General features: G+C 48.4%; 2 protein-coding genes across 2 annotated transcripts in view; both read right to left on the bottom strand.

The window, feature by feature from the left end:
- Positions 1–321: 321 nt before the first annotated feature.
- Positions 322–6,739, bottom strand: lamtor2 (late endosomal/lysosomal adaptor, MAPK and MTOR activator 2). The gene is made up of 4 exons (XM_072461427.1): positions 6,599–6,739; positions 3,934–4,096; positions 1,706–1,795; positions 322–483 (listed from the first exon to the last, which is right to left on the bottom strand). The coding sequence occupies exons 1-4, from the start codon at positions 6,664–6,666 to the stop codon at positions 427–429; spliced, it is 378 nt and encodes a 125-aa protein (XP_072317528.1). The 5' UTR covers positions 6,667–6,739; the 3' UTR covers positions 322–426.
- The window catches only part of LOC140374501 (vitelline membrane outer layer protein 1 homolog), a 321,142-nt gene continuing 303,264 nt past the window's right edge, over positions 4,136–22,013 (bottom strand). Inside the window, exon 4 of the mRNA XM_072461426.1 lies at positions 4,136–4,147. Within this exon, the coding sequence (XP_072317527.1) occupies positions 4,145–4,147 (3 nt within the window). The 3' untranslated portion in view covers positions 4,136–4,144. The remainder of the gene's footprint in view (positions 4,148–22,013) is intronic.

Here is a 22,013-nt window from a genome sequence, read left to right as displayed (position 1 = left end):
TGCATTACACCATCAAAAATCATTTAGCAATTATTTTTTACATAGTTTTAGAGCTACTAATGGGTCAAATAAGGTACAAATGGAGTTATGTTAAATAGGTAAATTTTGGTTAATCAAAGCAACTAAATGGTTTCTTTTTTTCTTCATGTCATTATAGACGTTTGTTCAGAGCTGAGACTTGAACGTGCTAAAAATATAAACCTTCAGCCATTGAAGCTAAAGTACTTTTTAGACCAGTAGGAAGTAGAACTACAGAAACCTGTTCTCAAATGTATAGTAGTAAAAGTCAAAGTATCCAAGAAGCAGTTTCCTCTTCCAGTCTCAAGTGTGAATCAAACACATTTTATTGTTAACATAGAAAACACACATGTTATTTACACACAACTTTAAACTAAATATCTCCAGACAAGACAAGAGCACTTTTCTTCATGAAGCTGCCACTTGGTTTAAGGGTTCCTCCAGGTACAGCACCAGCGCCTCCGCCTGGACAAACACAGAACAACACAATACAATCAGCACTATGACAGAAGACATGAAAACGTTCTGTAATAAGCCTACAATATCTGGAGATGGGGCAGTAAAATGAGCATTGTTCTTAAGCATATTTTCATCATATGCGTATTAAATGAACAGGTTTAAGGCGTGTAAGGCTATTGTGTCAGACTAGAATTACTGCTTTGCCTATAAATAGAGTCTAATCTTGCCCCAACAGCAGAGACAGGAAGTACTCACAAGACCAGTGGGGCTCGTGACAAAGCAAGGCCACAGTTTGTTGGGGAAAAAAATTGGCATTCACTTGGTTAGAAAGATAGAAAGCTTTAATTTCATGAAGTCAGGACACATTACAACACACAGACTTCCTCAAGCCTTCTCAGGGCGCGGCAGAGGCAGGTCATTATCTTTTTGCCAGGACACTTGCAGGCGCCATGGTTTTGACAGGTCAATTTCTTTTTTTAGAGCCACATTCAGCTTTACTAACTAGAACACATCCCATGTAATGTGCCACCTTCAATGCCCCTGTGTGTCAGAGACGGAGGAGCTGAACATCCACATGCCATTCGCTCCGACGACTAATCATGAACCAAGCTCTGTGGCTGCCCCTGGTTCCCAAAACCTAAAAGGGCTAAAAGGGCCTAAAAATCAGCCATCCCGGCCTAAAGACGAGGACTGCTCCAGTGGTGAGGCTCAGGCAGCTTCACAGACTGCACACCTGCCTCGGGGGAACTCTGCCTCGGGGGAACTCTGCCTCGGGGGAACTCTGCCTCGGGGGAACTCTGCCTCGGGGGAACTCTGCCTCGGGGGAACTCTGCCTCGGGGGAACTCTGCCTCGGGGGAACTCTGCCTCGGGGGAACTCTGCCTCGGGGGAACTCTGCCTCGGGGGAACTCTGCCTCGGGGGAACTCTGCCTCGGGGGAACTCTGCCTCGGGGGAACTGTTGCCTGTTTTAGTTGTAAAAGCGACTGAGCTCGGGAAATGGAGCTGCTGTTTGCGACCTGCGACTGACGAGGCAATTTGGATGAACTCAGTGAAACAGGTAAAGTGTTTGTGAGCCGGTGTGAAAGGCACATGGAGGGGAATGAGGAGCGGTGCATGTGAACGGGACAGACATGCGTCGCTGTGTTCTGAATGTGTCCGGAGCTGTAATCTGGTCCTACAGCCGGCGCAGCAGGAGGAGTGTAGTTACAGACAGAATGTGTGGCTGTACCTTGGCCTTGAGCATGCCGAAGCCCACCGTCTCCTTGGCGTACATACACAGCAGAAGGTTGGCCACCTGCGTAATCGCTACTCTGCCCTCCTGTGGACAGCAAAGGGAACAACACTCACTGCTCATGCTACAGAGGGACAGATATAAAGAAAGGAGAGGAAGTGGAGAGGAGGAGGAGAGCGGTTGTGCAAAATCCTCCCTGTTTTTGTCCTTTGTTGTTGACATGAGCCAAAAGAAAATGTAAATGATTAAACTGATATTGAGTTGTTGACACTAGATTTGATCTTTTGAAATAATCTGCGGTTGTTTAACTGGGTTTAACTGGAGGCGTGTTCTTAACTACAATCCCAGTATGACCGGTATAAAGCATATTTCTAGCCCACATTTTAATTCCACGTTGTTGTTATTAGGGTTATTCACGTCACTAGATTAGGGTTGGGCAGCATGTTTTCCTGAGGGCCATATTCAACTCCTGTGGCTGAGGGCCAACAACATAACACATCATGTATATAATGTATATCATGTATATACAGGTAGATCTTCTGGCTCTGCTGAATCTAAAAGGTATTTGCCAGCCCAAAATGTGTGGGCAACACTGACCTAGATCATTTCTCAAAAGGGAGTGTCTACAGAGCTGCGGCCGAAACTGCCATGTTATTTTGTGCCGCGGCTCCTGAAACTGCTGCGCTATTTGACCGCGCCGAGTTAAGGTTAGGGTTAGGGTTAATGTCAGGGTTAGGGTTAAGGTCAGGGTCAGGGTTAGTCATGAGGTATATGGCAGTGCCGCGGTTCCTGAAACTACAGGGCCATTTGACCGCGCTGTAGCTCTGCAGCCACGGCCTTCTCAAAATGAAATGTTGAAATGTGTATAATATTATATTAGACCGACTTCACATAAAAGAACATTGTATTGAACTGTAATATTCTAATTTATTGGTTTTGTCTCATTATAATGAACTGGCCCACTCACCACGCGGTCCATCAGGATAGACTGGACCACTCACCACGCGGTCCATCAGGATAGACTGGACCACTCACCACGCGGTCCATCAGGATAGACTGGACCACTCACCACGCGGTCCATCAGGATGAACTGGCCCACTCACCACGCGGTCCATCAGGATAGACTGGCCCACTCACCACGCGGTCCATCAGGATAGACTGGACCACTCACCATACAGTCCATCAGGATAGACTGGACCACTCACCACGCGGTCCATCAGGATGAACTGGCCCACTCACCACGCGGTCCATCAGGATAGACTGGACCACTCACCACGCGGTCCATCAGGATGAACTGGCCCACTCACCACGCGGCCCATCAGGATGAACTGGCCCACTCACCACGCGGTCCATCAGGATGAACTGGCCCACTCACCACGCGGCCCATCAGGATGAACTGGCCCACTCACCACGCGGTCCATCAGGATGAACTGGCCCACTCACCACGCGGTCCATCAGGATGAACTGGCCCACTCACCACGCGGTCCATCAGGATAGACTGGCCCACTCACCACGCGGTCCATCAGGATAGACTGGACCACTCACCACGCGGTCCATCAGGATGAACTGGCCCACTCACCACGCGGCCCATCAGGATGAACTGGCCCACTCGCCATGCGGCCCATCAGGATGAACTGGCCCACTCACCATGCGGCCCATCAGGATGAACTGGCCCACTCACCATACAGTCCATCAGGATGAACTGGCCCACTCACCATACAGTCCATCAGGATGAACTGGCCCACTCACCATACAGTCCATCAGGATGAACTGGCCCACTCACCATGCGGCCCATCAGGATGAACTGGCCCACTCACCATGCGGCCCATCAGGATGAACTGGCCCACTCACCATACAGTCCATCAGGATGAACTGGCCCACTCACCATACAGTCCATCAGGATGAACTGGCCCACTCACCATACAGTCCATCAGGATGAACTGGCCCACTCACCATGCGGCCCATCAGGATGAACTGGACCACTCACCACGCGGTCCATCAGGATAGACTGGACCACTCACCACGCGGCCCATCAGGATGAACTGGCCCACTCACCATACAGTCCATCAGGATGAACTGGCCCACTCACCATACAGTCCATCAGGATGAACTGGCCCACTCACCATACAGTCCATCAGGATGAACTGGCCCACTCACCACGCGGTCCATCAGGATAGACTGGACCACTCACCATGCGGCCCATCAGGATGAACTGGCCCACTCACCATACAGTCCATCAGGATGAACTTGAGCTTGTCCTCGTTGAAGGCCTGGTGCCCGTTCTTGTCGTAGGCGGCCCAGATGTTGCTGGCGATGGCGGCGGTCACTCTGGCGTCCGTGTCTCCGTAGCCAGAGTAGGCCAGCAGAGAGCCCTCACCGTTCAGCAGACTGACCACACAACACGGGACAGATTTTGTTACGTCGTTGTTCAGATCATCAATCAATACATTTATTGAGCCCTTTAAAATACTGTAAACAATAAAATAAACCGTACAAAATATGTATCATGACTCTAAAGCCAGTCTGAACATCAGGGGCCGCTTGTTCCAGAGTCTAGGGCCAGAGTTTGAGTCAGGCTCGGGGACATGAAGAGGTCACACTTGGTCAGATGAGGAGCGGCCGGCCCATTAAGGGATTAAACTACAAAAAGTACCATTTTATCAATCTGATTTGATCGATAAAATCAAATCACCATTCGAAAAGAAAGTGCCATTGGAATGTGACAGGGCTGATGTGCCGACAGGTTCTCCCTCTGACGGCGACAGGAGCGTCTTTCCCTGAAGCGATTATTAAGATATTATATATGATAAGAAAATATCTACTTTGATGTTTACTTTTTGTTCACAAAGAAACTGGCAAAGTACTGCAGGAGCGAGACCTGAGGGAGCGAGACCTGAGGGAGCGAGACTGCAGGGAGCGAGACTGCAGGGAGCGAGACCTGAGGGAGCGAGACTGCAGGGAGCGAGACCTGAGGGAGCGAGACTGCAGGAGCGAGACTGCAGGAGCGAGACCTGAGGGAGCGAGACCTGAGGGAGCGAGACCTGAGGGAGCGAGACTGCAGGGAGCGAGACTGCAGGGAGCGAGACTGCAGGGAGCGAGACTGCAGGGAGCGAGACCTGAGGGAGCGAGACTGCAGGGAGCGAGACCTGAGGGAGCGAGACTGCAGGAGCGAGACTGCAGGAGCGAGACCTGAGGGAGCGAGACTGCGGGAGCGAGACTGCAGGAGCGAGACCTGCGGGGAGCGAGACCTGCGGGAGCGAGACTGCGGGAGCGAGACCTGCGGGAGCGAGACTGCAGGGAGCGAGACTGCAGGGAGCGAGACCTGAGGGAGCGAGACCTGAGGGAGCGAGACCTGAGGGAGCGAGACCTGCAGGAGCGAGACCTGCAGGAGCGAGACCTGCAGGAGCGAGACCTGCAGGAGCGAGACTGCAGGGAGCGAGACCTGAGGGAGCGAGACTGCAGGGAGCGAGACTGCAGGGAGCGAGACCTGAGGGAGCGAGACTGCGGGGAGCGAGACTGCGGGGAGCGAGACTGCGGGGAGCGAGACCTGCAGGAGCGAGACCTGCAGGAGCGAGACCTGCAGGAGCGAGACTGCAGGAGCGAGACTGCAGGAGCGAGACTGCAGGGAGCGAAACTGCAGGAGCGAGACCTGAGGGAGCGAGACTGCAGGAACGAGACTGCAGGAGCGAGACCTGAGGGAGCGAGACCTGAGGGAGCGAGACCTGAGGGAGCGAGACCTGAGGGAGCGAGACCTGAGGGAGCGAGACCTGAGGGAGCGAGACCTGAGGGAGCGAGACTGCAGGAGCGAGACCTGCAGGAGCGAGACTGCAGGAGCGAGACTGCAGGGAGCGAGACTGCAGGAGCGAGACTGCAGGGAGCGAGACTGCAGGGAGCGAGACCTGAGGGAGCGAGACCTGAGGGAGCGAGACCTGAGGGAGCGAGACTGCAGGAGCGAGACTGCAGGGAGCGAGACCTGAGTGAGCGAGACTGCAGGAGCGAGACCTGAGGGAGCGAGACTGCAGGAGCGAGACCTGAGGGAGCGAGACTGCAGGAGCGAGACCTGAGGGAGCGAGACCTGAGGGAGCGAGACCTGGGGGAGCGAGACCTGAGGGAGCGAGACCTGAGGGAGCGAGACCTGCAGGAGCGAGACCTGAGGGAGCGAGACTGCAGGAGCGAGACCTGAGGGAGCGAGACTGCAGGAGCGAGACCTGAGGGAGCGAGACCTGAGGGAGCGAGACCTGGGGGAGCGAGACCTGAGGGAGCGAGACCTGAGGGAGCGAGACCTGGGGGAGCGAGACCTGAGGGAGCGAGACCTGAGGGAGCGAGACCTGGGGGAGCGAGACCTGAGGGAGCGAGACTGCAGGAGCGAGACCTGCAGGAGCGAGACTGCAGGGAGCGAGACCTGAGGGAGCGAGACTGCGGGAGCGAGACCTGAGGGAGCGAGACTGCGGGAGCGAGACCTGAGGGAGCGAGACTGCAGGAGCGAGACCTGAGGGAGTGAGACCTGAGGGAGCGAGACTGCAGGAGTGAGACTGCAGGAGTGAGACTGCAGGAGCGAGACCTGAGGGAGCGAGACTGCAGGAGCGAGACCTGAGGGAGCGAGACCACTAAAGGAGGAGGAACGTACACAGCAGCTCGGGGCCAGCGCAGCGGATCACAGGCGCAGTTTTGGCCGTGAAACAGCCGCCGTGTGCGCGCTGATCCCGGGGAAAGACCACCGTAAGCACGCGGGGAAAGACCACCGTAAACACGCGGAGAAAGACCACCGTAAACACGCGGGGAAAGACCACCGTAAACACGCGGAGAAAGACCACCGTAAACACGCGGGGAAAGACCACCGTAAACACGCGGGGAAAGACCACCGTAAGCGCGCGGGGAAAGACCACTCACAGTGTGCTCTGGACTCCGTTGGTGTTGGCCTGACTCAGGACCTGCGTCAGAGCCTTCGGCCGTAACATTTTTGCAGTAAAACACTTCACAGACGACAGCGCGGTCAGCTGACTGAGAGGAGCAGTGTTTACTTCCTGTTCCGGGTCAGGGCGTGGTCTCATCGGCGCGCTATGGTGACGTCACAGATTCAGTAGTTTGGATCGTCTTCCGAGAAAAGTGCTCGACATGAGGCAAATACCCACTCTTACAGTGTTTAAAAGACATCTGCTCACTCTCCAGCCCCTGAGACGGACACTGCGAGATTTAGATCTATTGTCTTTTATTGGTTTTGTTTATAAGGTCAATAGTTAATCCCCTTTGCGGTCAGTAGAGGGCGCACAGAACAAGTCTTTCTATTCGCACACTGAACACTCACTGTCAGTGTTCTGTGATCTTATTTTTATTAATTGTCATAATTGATTATCTTATTTTTTCCTTATACTTAACCCCTCAATAAATATCTAGGTGTACTCATTATGTCTGTGTTTTGTCTTATGTGTGTCGTAAATTGCATGAAAGCAAGTTATAATTTAAAAAAAAGTTCATGTTGTTTTAATTTTATCAGGACTAGAACTCTAGGGTAAAATGCTGCATTGTGTCCAGAGTGTTTCCTGAACTCTTTGACCCTCAGGTTTGAAGAACTTACCTTTAGAAAAGAATTTCCAAAATAAGATAAGAACAGAAGTGTAAATGTTTGGCAGGCAAGAATACATTTGCTGACTCCTCAAGATAAAATGCAAAGATAAAGGCTAGGATTCTTTCAAGTTGGTCTTAATATAATGATGAAGGGTATTCACGCGATTCCATCCACATTTACAGTGTATTTCAGTTTCCTGTGAACCACACAATGAATCCCCACAGCCATAAACACAACAAACTCAAATCACTGGGGCTGTAGTTCCCCCCAAAAGCACACATCTGCACCCCTCCAATGATCTGCACCTCACTGAGGCCTTGGAGGCACTTTTATGTAACAATTCATTCATTCACTTGTTTAATGCAAGAGGAACTTTTTTCTTCTTGACTTTAACAATTTGAAAGTTGCTGAGTTTCATTTTTTGTCATCATTTGCAATTTTTATGCAATGACACAGAGTCTTTGTTTACAATGGATATATGATATGAATATACAATCGACTATTGAAATAGACTAACAACGGGTTACTATTTTAATAATCGTTATTCATTCTCTGAACTTCAGACTCAGACAAAAGACGCTTTGTAACAAAGACAATTGCATTATCAAATCAAAATGTCAACAAAGAAAAACATTTCTAATTTTAATCATTAGACTTTATTAGGAAATGATCTATGTCTTGAAGCCTTAGCATATTTCACCTTTATCTGGTTGAAGATGTATTTCAATAACATCAAGAAATAATCATTTACTGTAACTAGTCGACTAATCACAATAATAATTGCTGACTAGTCAACTACTAAAATAAAGGTTATTAACAGCCCTGATGTCATAGACTTAAGACCTAACTGACTTTACAGAAAAACCCATAGTCCATTTAGTAGTGTGCGTCTCACTCTGTTATTGGCAAAATAAAAGTAAAATAATATTACTCAAGTATAAGTACAAAGCTGTCATCCAAGAAATTACCCAAGAGTAAACATTTGGGGGAAATTACTATTGAAATAAGAAACTGTCTGGACATAACATATAATTTATAATTTAAAGTTTATGTCATTGAAAGGACAAAGCATAAAGAAAATGCAATTTAATTCAGTTTACTGAACAGAAGTGACCTCGAAGGGCAACAGTGAAATAGAGCAGTAGATTAAACAATGTTCACGGGAATTTAGCAAATACATAGATGTTCTTAGACCCTCCTGCTGCAGGAAAAACTACAATAAACCCTGTGGGAAAAAGTAGAAACCTGTGGGAGAAGCACAGTGAAGGAGAGATCCTGCTCCCACGGACAGAAAGAGAGAAGGAGGTTCGTCTAAGCAAAGACAGTTCATCCAGAGTAGAGATGAGGAGCATCAGCTCCACGAGTCTCCACGAGAGGAGTGGAGGAAAGAGAAGGATTTGAACAGCAATGAACAGACACAGGTCAAATAAAATATGAAATATTGTCTTTAGCAGAGGACAGTGCTCAAGCTGCCATACTTCCCCCATAGTTGCTCCAAAGGCTGCGAAGCTGAAACTGTAGGTTTTTATTTCTGTTCCTAACTGGCCTGAGCATTTGAAAATACATAAAAATCATGTCTGAAGAAGTGGTGCAAGAAATAAAAAGCTATTTAATATATAAAGTATATATTTTGTCCATATTCTGTCAAATTTGTCCATTTTCAAATCAAGTCCAAATGTAATTTTTTCCATTTTGCGAACGTCCAATCGCCGGTCCAGTCGGTCCAGTCGGTCCAGTCGGTCCAGTCGGTCCAGTCGGTCCAGTCGGTCCAGTCCTCGATTGGTGGTGCAATTTGTGTTGTCCATTTTTTTGTAATGGCCTTTTCCCCTGCCACCAGGAGGAGGTTCCAGAGGTATCCATCTATTGTGTCCATGGCAGGAGCTTTGAGGCCCAAATATATAGTCGCGGTTATGTGTTGCCTCTTTGTCATATATACTGTTCCTTTTCTTTATCCCTTTCAGTTTCCAGCCCTGGTAGGTCTGCTCTGCTTCCATCACCCTGGCATATACACTGAGTTGCAAACAGCCGGTTTATTTAGGTGGATGGCCGAGGCTTGGAGCATTTGTTTGGCAGTTTGGAGTGATTCAGGTTTAGACATCTGGTTGTACCTCTTGGGTATTGCACCTGTCTCCGCCTCTGTCAGTTCGCTTACATTTCTCCACGCCTTTATGGTTTCCATAGTTGCTTTTACAGCCAAGCAATCACATCGTCAAGGAGACTTTCTGAGGGCGTTTCACTGAGCCGCTGTAAGGGGTGTCGGGATGGCCTTGCATTCAATTCTTGCCACGATCTTTTTTTCTTTTTACTATTTTATTTTTCATCGGGACATAGAACAAACACAAACTCAACAACTCATTTGTCCTGCCACGTATCAATCATAAAACGCACCTACCGCTCACCTGCAGCCGCGTCAGGCTCGTCCCCACGTTTCCGCGTGCCTAAGCGCATGAATCTATCATAATATAGTTCCCTCAGTGTACGGGGCAAAATGAAGACGGAGAAAGACAGTTCGAGCTGACGCAGAAGTGGACAGAAATCTACGGGAGACGAGCGATGTGATGCGATCCGTTGCGCTAATAAACAAACGCACGTGTGTGTTGTATCAGTCCACACGGGGGAGTGGCATGTGCACGGGGGAGTGGCATGAGCACGGGGGAGTGCGCATGCGCACTTCCACCTGCGTTCTCAAATCGCCGAAAAATCGTCCATACCGCCTTTAAGTTTTAGGAGCAAATGCTGAAAATAGGGGAGTGGCATCAGAGAAAAAAAGAAATGATATCGGTATACATATCCATATATAAACACCCTGTATCGTTGGGGCGTTTTGAGTCTTCTTCCCAGCCACCAGCAGTATATTCCAGAGATAGTCTTCCCTTGTGTCCTTTGCAAGAGGTTTGAGGCCCAAGTACATTACTGAATATAAATCGAGAGTTTTAATCCTTTGGCTTAGAAATGTATGTGAAATGAGGTTCCACTTGTCAAGGTCTTTCTTTCTAGATGAGAAAAGAGGAGTGTAGTTTTTCTCTTTATGAAGAATCACAGCTAAATACTTGAGGGATTCTGTTTGTCATCTAAATGCGTAGGTCATTTGAAGTGTTAATGGGGGTTGCCAGTAAGATACAATTTCAGTTTTTGGAACATTCAGTTTGTATCCAGACATTGGGCCATTTTCATCCAGGAAATTCATCACCTTTGGTATGGATATATCTGACTTGGTTAGAAACAGTAAGATATCATCTGCATAACAAGCAATTTTATGTTCCTTCCCATGAATTGTTTCTGATTGTCTAATATATTGAGTCGTTGGGACCACTGGTGGTCAGTGGTTCCAAATACAGAGCAAACAGGAGGTGGGACCAGGCACAACCCTGTCTCACCCCTCTTTCCAGAGTTAGTAGATTCGTCAAAAGGCAATTCATTTTTATTCTTGGGCCCCAATGTTTCTTGTTATTAGATCATCTTATCTTTTCAGGTCAGTCGCTGCCTTGTTCAGCGCGATGTCCACCCGATGCCACAGCATTTATGTTGCACCTCGTCAATCTCAAGTCAGCTTTGATTGTGGGTTCCATGTATCCACGTCCTTTGCATGTAGCCTAGGGTTACGGGAGCAGTAGCATTCCAACAGAGCCTTGTTCTCACATCTTGCCTTCTCCGCCTTGTTCCAGGGGCCCATTTGTCATCAAGGTGCTCTGGTTCCCCAGCACCTGATTCAGACCTTGTTTGGCCGGGCAACATCCGAGCCGGCATCTCATGTATTTCGTTGTTGAATCAACACTTTTACTCAAGTAAGAGACTGTTACACTATACAATATATGACTCAAGTAGTAAAACGTATGGGGTAAAAAAAAGTACAATCTACAAGTTCGTAATGAGTACAAACCACCTCTTGCTATTAGAGTTGCCAAGCTAAATATTCATGAAAGAATTACCACAAGTATTTTTCTTTGTAGACATGGATAAAAAAACAGACAAAAGCCAAGTCTTTTTACAATCAAGCCATGTGATTCTGAGCACAGATAAGTGCATTTTTGTGTGTTTGCTCCTGTGCTCTGGCTCCAGTCTGCTCCAGCCCATTGTCCTGCTCTAAGGACTAGCAGTGGACTCTAGTCACCTTCCCCTCGTGGTCCACCAGCCTCAAGACTAACTGAGGACCAGTAATCTCCCAGGACTCACAGCTCTCCTCTGGGCTTCTTCTCTGGGTTCTCCTTTGGGTTCTCCTTGGGCTTCTTCTCTGGGTTCTCCTTTAGGTTCTCCTTGTGCTTCTTCTCTGGGTTCTCCTTTAGGTTCTGCTTGGGCTTCTTCTCTGGGTTCTCCTTTAGGTTCTCCTTGTGCTTCTTCTCTGGGTTCTCCTTTGGGTTCTCCTTGGGCTTCTTCTCTGGGTTCTCCTTTAGGTTCTCCTTGTGCTTCTTCTCTGGGTTCTCCTTTAGGTTCTGCTTGGGCTTCTTCTCTGGGTTCTCCTTTAGGTTCTGCTTGGGCTTCTTCTCTGGGTTCTCCTTTAGGTTCTCCTTGGGCTTCTTCTCTGGGTTCTCCTTTAGGTTCTCCTTGTGCTTCCTCTCTGGGTTCTCCTTTAGGTTCTCCTTGGGCTTCTTCTCTGGGTTCTCCTTTAGGTTCTCCTTGTGCTTCCTCTCTGGGTTCTCCTTTAGGTTCTGCTTGGGCTTCTTCTCTGGGTTCTCCTTTAGGTTCTCCTTGGGCTTCTTCTCTGGGTTCTCCTTTAGGTTCTCCTTGGGCTTCTTCTCTGGGTTCTCCTTTAGGTTCTCCTTGGGCTTCTTCTCTGGGTTCTCTGCTGGATTCTATTCTCCACAGACAATGGCAGAGATTCAGATGTGTGTTGCTTCAGTTTTGGGGGTAAGTCCAATTTGTACAACTGATGTTTTAGTATGATGATCTGGATTGTTGTTCTCATGTTCTGGACTAATATTCTGAACTAGTGGTCTGGACTGATGTTCTGGACTGATGTTCTCGTTGGACGTTCTGATTTTATTGTCTGTTTTTTTGTTCTTATGTTCTTGCCTGGTGTTCTGATGTTCTACACTGGTGACATCATGTTCTGGTCCTCCGTACACTCCTGTTTGACCCTGTTCTGTGGCCCAGGTCATGCAGGTCCTGGTGGGTCTGGTGAACGTGGGGCTGGGTCCTGGGCGAACTCATGTCCGGCCAGGAGACGTGGCAGGGCTGTGGGCTGCGTACTGGCTCGGAGCTGTGGTGAGTCGCATCTAGGATGTGAGGAGAACTGAAATGATGAGTGACGTCTCAGGTTGGAGATGAGTCCAATGAATGGTGAATGGTGAAGACAAACCAACCAGACCTTGTGGTGGTGGATGAACAGCGGAGGAAAGCTGTTGTGGTTGACGTGGCAACACCAAGTGATGGCAACATCAGGAAAAAGGAACATGAGAAATTGGAGAAACACCAAGGGCTCAGAGAAGAGCTGGAGAAGTCGTGGAAGGTGAAGGCCAAAGCGGTGCCCGTGGTCATGGGAGCACTCAGGGCAGTGAACCCCAAACTGGAGGAATGACCCCCAAACTGGAAGAATGACAACAGCAGATCCCTGGAAAATCGTCAGACATCTCAGTCTAGAAAAGTGCAGTGCAGGAACAGCAAAGATACTGATGAACCCTGAAGCTCCCAGGGGCCTCGGGTCGAGGGCCCCAGCTTAGAAAAAGGGATGAGACCACCCACAGAGAGTGAGAAGGGACTTTCTTTAATATGTATCCAAACATGAAGAGTGGCTACAGCCAGGAGCAGACAATGTAAACCAGGACTAAACACAAAGCTGCTCACATCAGGAGCAGACAATGTAAACCAGGACTAAACACAAAGCGGCTCACATCAGGAGCAGACAATGTAAACCAGGACTAAACACAAAGCGGCTCACATCAGGAGCAGACAATGTAAACCAGGACTAAACACAAAGCTGCTCACATCAGGAGCAGACAATGTAAACCAGGACTAAACACAAAGCGGCTCACATCAGGAGCAGACAATGTAAACCAGGACTAAACACAAAGCGGCTCACATCAGGAGCAGACAATGTAAACCAGGACTAAACACAAAGCTGCTCACATCAGGAGCAGACAATGTAAACCAGGACTAAACACAAAGCTGCTCACATCAGGAGAAGACAATGTAAACCAGGACTAAACACAAAGCGGCTCACATCAGGAGCAGACAATGTAAACCAGGACTAAACACAAAGCTGCTCACATCAGGAGCAGACAATGTAAACCAGGACTAAACACAAAGCGGCTCACATCAGGAGCAGACAATGTAAACCAGGACTAAACACAAAGCTGCTCACATCAGGAGCAGACAATGTAAACCAGGACTAAACACAAAGCTGCTCACATCAGGAGCAGACAATGTAAACCAGGACTAAACACAAAGCGGCTCACATCAGGAGCAGACAATGTAAACCAGGACTAAACACAAAGCGGCTCACATCAGGAGCAGACAATGTAAACCAGGACTAAACACAAAGCGGCTCACATCAGGAGCAGACAATGTAAACCAGGACTAAACACAAAGCGGCTCACATCAGGAGCAGACAATGTAAACCAGGACTAAACACAAAGCTGCTCACATCAGGAGCAGACAATGTAAACCAGGACTAAACACAAAGCGGCTCACATCAGGAGCAGACAATGTAAACCAGGACTAAACACAAAGCGGCTCACATCAGGAGCAGACAATGTAAACCAGGACTAAACACAAAGCGGCTCACATCAGGAGCAGACAATGTAAACCAGGACTAAACACAAAGCGGCTCACATCAGGAGCAGACAATGTAAACCAGGATGAAATATGTTGAAATATTATGTTAATTAAACACGTTAGATCTTTTTAAATTAAATACTGAAGGATGTTCTGTGTTCCAGTTTACAGTGAGCGGACTGTTCACCATCGTCTCAGGAACATTTCGCTCTCCGTGGCTGGTGAGAAGCCTGCTCTCTCTTCTCTCTCCTCAGACTGTTCTCTCTCCTCAGACTGTTCTCTCTCCTCAGACTGTTCTCTCTCCTCAGACTGTTCTCTCTCCTCAGACTGTTCTCTCTCTCCTCAGACTGTTCTCTCTCCTCAGACTGTTCTCTCTCCTCAGACTGTTCTCTCACCTCAGACTGTTCTCTCTCCTCAGACTGTTCTCTCTCTTCAGACTGTTCTCTCTCTCCTCAGACTGTTCTCTCTCTTCAGACTGTTCTCTCTCTCCTCAGACTGTTCTCTCTCTTCAGACTGGTTTCTCTCTCCTCAGACTGTTCTCTCTCCTCAGACTGTTCTCTCTCTTCAGACTGTTCTCTCTCTCCTCAGACTGTTCTCTCTCTTCAGACTGTTCTCTCTCTCCTCAGACTGTTCTCTCTCTTCAGACTGTTCTCTCTCTCCTCAGACTGTTCTCTCTCTCCTCAGACTGTTCTCTCTCCTCAGACTGTTCTCTCTCTTCAGACTGTTCTCTCTCTCCTCAGACTGTTCTCTCACCTCAGACTGTTCTCTCTCCTCAGACTGTTCTCTCTCTTCAGACTGTTCTCTCTCTCCTCAGACTGTTCTCTCTCTTCAGACTGGTTTCTCTCTCCTCAGACTGTTCTCTCTCCTCAGACTGTTCTCTCTCTTCAGACTGTTCTCTCTCTCCTCAGACTGTTCTCTCTCCTCAGACTGTTCTCTCTCCTCAGACTGTTCTCTCACCTCAGACTGTTCTCTCTCCTCAGACTGTTCTCTCTCTTCAGACTGGTTTCTCTCTCCTCAGACTGTTCTCTCTCCTCAGACTGTTCTCTCTCTTCAGACTGTTCTCTCTCTCCTCAGACTGTTCTCTCTCTTCAGACTGTTCTCTCTCTCCTCAGACTGTTCTCTCTCTTCAGACTGTTCTCTCTCTCCTCAGACTGTTCTCTCACCTCAGACTGTTCTCTCTCCTCAGACTGTTCTCTCTCTTCAGACTGGTTTCTCTCTCCTCAGACTGTTCTCTCTCCTCAGACTGTTCTCTCTCTTCAGACTGTTCTCTCTCTCCTCAGACTGTTCTCTCTCTTCAGACTGTTCTCTCTCTCCTCAGACTGTTCTCTCTCTTCAGACTGTTCTCTCTCTTCAGACTGTTCTCTCTCCTCAGACTGTTCTCTCTCCTCAGACTGTTCTCTCTCCTCAGACTGTTCTCTCACCTCAGACTGTTCTCTCTCCTCAGACTGTTCTCTCTCTTCAGACTGTTCTCTCTCTCCTCAGACTGTTCTCTCTCTTCAGACTGTTCTCTCTCTCCTCAGACTGTTCTCTCTCTCCTCAGACTGTTCTCTCTCTTCAGACTGTTCTCTCTCTCCTCAGACTGTTCTCTCTCTTCAGACTGTTCTCTCTCTCCTCAGACTGTTCTCTCTCTTCAGACTGTTCTCTCTCTCGTCAGACTGTTCTCTCTCTTCAGACTGTTCTCTCTCTCTGTTCTCTCTCCTCAGACTGTTCTCTCTCTTCAGACTGTTCTCTCTCTCCTCAGACTGTTCTCTCTCTTCAGACTGTTCTCTCTCTCTTCAGACTGTTCTCTCTCTCCTCAGACTGTTCTCTCTCCTCAGACTGTTATCTCTCCTCAGACTGTTCTCTCTTTTCAGACTGTTCTCTCTCTCCTCAGACTGTTCTCTCTCCTCAGACTGTTCTCTCTCCTCAGACTGTTCTCTCTCCTCAGACTGTTCTCTCTCCTCAGACTGTTATCTCTCTTCAGACTGTTCTCTCACCTCAGACTGTTCTCTCACCTCAGACTGTTCTCTCACCTCAGACTGTTCTCTCTCCTCAGACTGTTCTCTCTCTTCAGACTGGTTTCTCTCTCCTCAGACTGTTCTCTCTCCTCAGACTGTTCTCTCTCTTCAGACTGTTCTCTCTCTCCTCAGACTGTTCTCTCTCTTCAGACTGTTCTCTCTCTCCTCAGACTGTTCTCTCTCTTCAGACTGTTCTCTCTCTTCAGACTGTTCTCTCTCCTCAGACTGTTCTCTCTCTTCAGACTGTTCTCTCTCTCCTCAGACTGTTCTCTCTCTTCAGACTGTTCTCTCTCTCCTCAGACTGTTCTCTCTCTCCTCAGACTGTTCTCTCTCTTCAGACTGTTCTCTCTCTCCTCAGACTGTTCTCTCTCTTCAGACTGTTCTCTCTCTCCTCAGACTGTTCTCTCTCTTCAGACTGTTCTCTCTCTCCTCAGACTGTTCTCTCTCTTCAGACTGTTCTCTCTCTCTGTTCTCTCTCCTCAGACTGTTCTCTCTCTTCAGACTGTTCTCTCTCTCCTCAGACTGTTCTCTCTCTTCAGACTGTTCTCTCTCTCTTCAGACTGTTCTCTCTCTCCTCAGACTGTTCTCTCTCCTCAGACTGTTATCTCTCCTCAGACTGTTCTCTCTTTTCAGACTGTTCTCTCTCTCCTCAGACTGTTCTCTCTCCTCAGACTGTTCTCTCTCCTCAGACTGTTCTCTCTCCTCAGACTGTTCTCTCTCCTCAGACTGTTATCTCTCTTCAGACTGTTCTCTCACCTCAGACTGTTCTCTCACCTCAGACTGTTCTCTCACCTCAGACTGTTCTCTCTCCTCAGACTGTTCTCTCTCCTCAGACTGTTCTCTCTCTTCAGACTGGTTTCTCTCTCCTCAGACTGTTCTCTCTCCTCAGACTGTTCTCTCTCTTCAGACTGGTTTCTCTCTCCTCAGACTGTTCTCTCTCCTCAGACTGTTCTCTCTCCTCAGACTGTTCTCTCACCTCAGACTGTTCTCTCTCCTCAGACTGTTCTCTCTCTTCAGACTGTTCTCTCTCTCCTCAGACTGTTCTCTCTCTTCAGACTGTTCTCTCTCTCCTCAGACTGTTCTCTCTCTTCAGACTGTTCTCTCTCTCCTCAGACTGTTCTCTCTCTTCAGACTGTTCTCTCTCTCCTCAGACTGTTCTCTCTCTTCAGACTGTTCTCTCTCTCCTCAGACTGTTCTCTCTCTTCAGACTGTTCTCTCTCTCTGTTCTCTCTCCTCAGACTGTTCTCTCTCTTCAGACTGTTCTCTCTCTCCTCAGACTGTTCTCTCTCTTCAGACTGTTCTCTCTCTCTTCAGACTGTTCTCTCTCCTCAGACTGTTATCTCTCCTCAGACTGTTCTCTCTTTTCAGACTGTTCTCTCTCTCCTCAGACTGTTCTCTCTCCTCAGACTGTTCTCTCTCCTCAGACTGTTCTCTCTCCTCAGACTGTTATCTCTCTTCAGACTGTTCTCTCACCTCAGACTGTTCTCTCACCTCAGACTGTTCTCTCTCCTCAGACTGTTCTCTCTCCTCAGACTGTTCTCTCTCTTCAGACTGTTCTCTCTCTCCTCAGACTGTTCTCTCTCTTCAGACTGTTCTCTCTCTCCTCAGACTGTTCTCTCTCTTCAGACTGGTTTCTCTCTCCTCAGACTGTTCTCTCTCCTCAGACTGTTCTCTCTCTTCAGACTGTTCTCTCTCTCCTCAGACTGTTCTCTCTCTTCAGACTGTTCTCTCTCTCCTCAGACTGTTCTCTCTCTTCAGACTGTTCTCTCTCTCCTCAGACTGTTCTCTCTCTCCTCAGACTGTTCTCTCTCCTCAGACTGTTCTCTCTCTTCAGACTGTTCTCTCTCTCCTCAGACTGTTCTCTCTCTTCAGACTGTTCTCTCTCTCCTCAGACTGTTCTCTCTCTTCAGACTGTTCTCTCTCTCCTCAGACTGTTCTCTCTCTTCAGACTGGTTTCTCTCTCCTCAGACTGTTCTCTCTCCTCAGACTGTTCTCTCTCTTCAGACTGTTCTCTCTCTCCTCAGACTGTTCTCTCTCCTCAGACTGTTCTCTCTCCTCAGACTGTTCTCTCACCTCAGACTGTTCTCTCTCCTCAGACTGTTCTCTCTCTTCAGACTGGTTTCTCTCTCCTCAGACTGTTCTCTCTCCTCAGACTGTTCTCTCTCTTCAGACTGTTCTCTCTCTCCTCAGACTGTTCTCTCTCTTCAGACTGTTCTCTCTCTCCTCAGACTGTTCTCTCTCTTCAGACTGTTCTCTCTCTCCTCAGACTGTTCTCTCTCCTCAGACTGTTCTCTCTCCTCAGACTGTTCTCTCACCTCAGACTGTTCTCTCTCCTCAGACTGTTCTCTCTCTTCAGACTGTTCTCTCTCTCCTCAGACTGTTCTCTCTCTTCAGACTGTTCTCTCTCTCCTCAGACTGTTCTCTCTCTTCAGACTGTTCTCTCTCTCCTCAGACTGTTCTCTCTCCTCAGACTGTTCTCTCTCCTCAGACTGTTCTCTCACCTCAGACTGTTCTCTCACCTCAGACTGTTCTCTCTCCTCAGACTGTTCTCTCTCCTCAGACTGTTCTCTCTCTTCAGACTGTTCTCTCTCTCCTCAGACTGTTCTCTCTCTTCAGACTGTTCTCTCTCTCCTCAGACTGTTCTCTCTCTTCAGACTGGTTTCTCTCTCCTCAGACTGTTCTCTCTCCTCAGACTGTTCTCTCTCTTCAGACTGTTCTCTCTCTCCTCAGACTGTTCTCTCTCTTCAGACTGTTCTCTCTCTCCTCAGACTGTTCTCTCTCTTCAGACTGTTCTCTCTCTCCTCAGACTGTTCTCTCTCTCCTCAGACTGTTCTCTCTCCTCAGACTGTTCTCTCTCTTCAGACTGTTCTCTCTCTCCTCAGACTGTTCTCTCTCTTCAGACTGTTCTCTCTCTCCTCAGACTGTTCTCTCTCTTCAGACTGTTCTCTCTCTCCTCAGACTGTTCTCTCTCTTCAGACTGGTTTCTCTCTCCTCAGACTGTTCTCTCTCCTCAGACTGTTCTCTCTCTTCAGACTGTTCTCTCTCTCCTCAGACTGTTCTCTCTCCTCAGACTGTTCTCTCTCCTCAGACTGTTCTCTCACCTCAGACTGTTCTCTCTCCTAAGACTGTTCTCTCTCTTCAGACTGGTTTCTCTCTCCTCAGACTGTTCTCTCTCCTCAGACTGTTCTCTCTCTTCAGACTGTTCTCTCTCTCCTCAGACTGTTCTCTCTCTTCAGACTGTTCTCTCTCTCCTCAGACTGTTCTCTCTCTTCAGACTGTTCTCTCTCTCCTCAGACTGTTCTCTCTCCTCAGACTGTTCTCTCTCCTCAGACTGTTCTCTCACCTCAGACTGTTCTCTCTCCTCAGACTGTTCTCTCTCTTCAGACTGGTTTCTCTCTCCTCAGACTGTTCTCTCTCCTCAGACTGTTCTCTCTCTTCAGACTGTTCTCTCTCTCCTCAGACTGTTCTCTCTCTTCAGACTGTTCTCCCTCTCCTCAGACTGTTCTCTCTCTTCAGACTGTTCTCTCTCTTCAGACTGTTCTCTCTCCTCAGACTGTTCTCTCTCCTCAGACTGTTCTCTCACCTCAGACTGTTCTCTCTCCTCAGACTGTTCTCTCTCTTCAGACTGTTCTCTCTCTCCTCAGACTGTTCTCTCTCTTCAGACTGTTCTCTCTCTCCTCAGACTGTTCTCTCTCTCCTCAGACTGTTCTCTCTCTTCAGACTGTTCTCTCTCTCCTCAGACTGTTCTCTCTCTTCAGACTGTTCTCTCTCTCCTCAGACTGTTCTCTCTCTTCAGACTGTTCTCTCTCTCCTCAGACTGTTCTCTCTCTTCAGACTGTTCTCTCTCTCTGTTCTCTCTCCTCAGACTGTTCTCTCTCTTCAGACTGTTCTCTCTCTCCTCAGACTGTTCTCTCTCTTCAGACTGTTCTCTCTCTCTTCAGACTGTTCTCTCTCTCCTCAGACTGTTCTCTCTCCTCAGACTGTTATCTCTCCTCAGACTGTTCTCTCTTTTCAGACTGTTCTCTCTCTCCTCAGACTGTTCTCTCTCTTCAGACTGTTCTCTCTCCTCAGACTGTTCTCTCTCCTCAGACTGTTCTCTCTCCTCAGACTGTTATCTCTCTTCAGACTGTTCTCTCACCTCAGACTGTTCTCTCACCTCAGACTGTTCTCTCTCCTCAGACTGTTCTCTCTCTTCAGACTGTTCTCTCTCTCCTCAGACTGGTTTCTCTCTCCTCAGACTGTTCTCTCTCCTCAGACTGTTCTCTCTCTTCAGACTGTTCTCTCTCTCCTCAGACTGTTCTCTCTCTTCAGACTGTTCTCTCTCTCCTCAGACTGTTCTCTCTCTTCAGACTGTTCTCTCTCTCCTCAGACTGTTCTCTCTCTCCTCAGACTGTTCTCTCTCCTCAGACTGTTCTCTCTCTTCAGACTGTTCTCTCTCTCCTCAGACTGTTCTCTCTCTTCAGACTGTTCTCTCTCTCCTCAGACTGTTCTCTCTCTTCAGACTGTTCTCTCTCTCCTCAGACTGTTCTCTCTCTTCAGACTGGTTTCTCTCTCCTCAGACTGTTCTCTCTCCTCAGACTGTTCTCTCTCTTCAGACTGTTCTCTCTCTCCTCAGACTGTTCTCTCTCCTCAGACTGTTCTCTCTCCTCAGACTGTTCTCTCACCTCAGACTGTTCTCTCTCCTCAGACTGTTCTCTCTCTTCAGACTGGTTTCTCTCTCCTCAGACTGTTCTCTCTCCTCAGACTGTTCTCTCTCTTCAGACTGTTCTCTCTCTCCTCAGACTGTTCTCTCTCTTCAGACTGTTCTCTCTCTCCTCAGACTGTTCTCTCTCTTCAGACTGTTCTCTCTCTCCTCAGACTGTTCTCTCTCCTCAGACTGTTCTCTCTCCTCAGACTGTTCTCTCACCTCAGACTGTTCTCTCTCCTCAGACTGTTCTCTCTCTTCAGACTGGTTTCTCTCTCCTCAGACTGTTCTCTCTCCTCAGACTGTTCTCTCTCTTCAGACTGTTCTCTCTCTCCTCAGACTGTTCTCTCTCTTCAGACTGTTCTCTCTCTCCTCAGACTGTTCTCTCTCTTCAGACTGTTCTCTCTCTTCAGACTGTTCTCTCTCCTCAGACTGTTCTCTCTCCTCAGACTGTTCTCTCTCCTCAGACTGTTCTCTCACCTCAGACTGTTCTCTCTCCTCAGACTGTTCTCTCTCTTCAGACTGTTCTCTCTCTCCTCAGACTGTTCTCTCTCTTCAGACTGTTCTCTCTCTCCTCAGACTGTTCTCTCTCTCCTCAGACTGTTCTCTCTCTTCAGACTGTTCTCTCTCTTCAGACTGTTCTCTCTCTCCTCAGACTGTTCTCTCTCTTCAGACTGTTCTCTCTCTCCTCAGACTGTTCTCTCTCTTCAGACTGTTCTCTCTCTCCTCAGACTGTTCTCTCTCTTCAGACTGTTCTCTCTCTCTGTTCTCTCTCCTCAGACTGTTCTCTCTCTTCAGACTGTTCTCTCTCTCCTCAGACTGTTCTCTCTCTTCAGACTGTTCTCTCTCTCTTCAGACTGTTCTCTCTCTCCTCAGACTGTTCTCTCTCCTCAGACTGTTATCTCTCCTCAGACTGTTCTCTCTTTTCAGACTGTTCTCTCTCTCCTCAGACTGTTCTCTCTCTTCAGACTGTTCTCTCTCCTCAGACTGTTCTCTCTCCTCAGACTGTTCTCTCTCCTCAGACTGTTATCTCTCTTCAGACTGTTCTCTCACCTCAGACTGTTCTCTCACCTCAGACTGTTCTCTCTACTCAGACTGTTCTCTCTCCTCAGACTGTTCTCTCTCTTCAGACTGGTTTCTCTCTCTTCAGACTGTTCTCTCTCTCCTCAGACTGTTCTCTCTCTTCAGACTGGTTTCTCTCTCCTCAGACTGTTCTCTCTCCTCAGACTGTTCTCTCTCTTCAGACTGTTCTCTCTCTCCTCAGACTGTTCTCTCTCTTCAGACTGTTCTCTCTCTCCTCAGACTGTTCTCTCTCTTCAGACTGTTCTCTCTCTCCTCAGACTGTTC

Source organism: Eucyclogobius newberryi, unplaced genomic scaffold, assembly GCF_026437365.1.
Source record: "Eucyclogobius newberryi isolate DKJ021-1_F unplaced genomic scaffold, fEucNew1.0.hap1 SCAF_3, whole genome shotgun sequence".
In the NCBI taxonomy this organism is placed as follows: Eukaryota; Metazoa; Chordata; class Actinopteri; order Gobiiformes; family Gobiidae; genus Eucyclogobius; species Eucyclogobius newberryi.
Note: the sequence above shows the minus strand (reverse complement) of the source record. Positions and strands in the feature narration are given on the sequence as shown.

Coding starts and splice junctions, on each gene's coding strand:
- lamtor2 (XM_072461427.1), bottom strand. CDS start 6,666: ATGTTACGGCCGAAGGCTCTGACGCAGGTCCTGAGTCAGGCCAACACC. Junction 4,097..6,598: donor AACGGAGTCCAGAGCACACT/GTGAGTGGTCTT, acceptor TTGTGTGGTCAG/TCTGCTGAACGGTGAGGGCT. Junction 484..1,705: donor TCGGCATGCTCAAGGCCAAG/GTACAGCCACAC, acceptor GTGTTTGTCCAG/GCGGAGGCGCTGGTGCTGTA.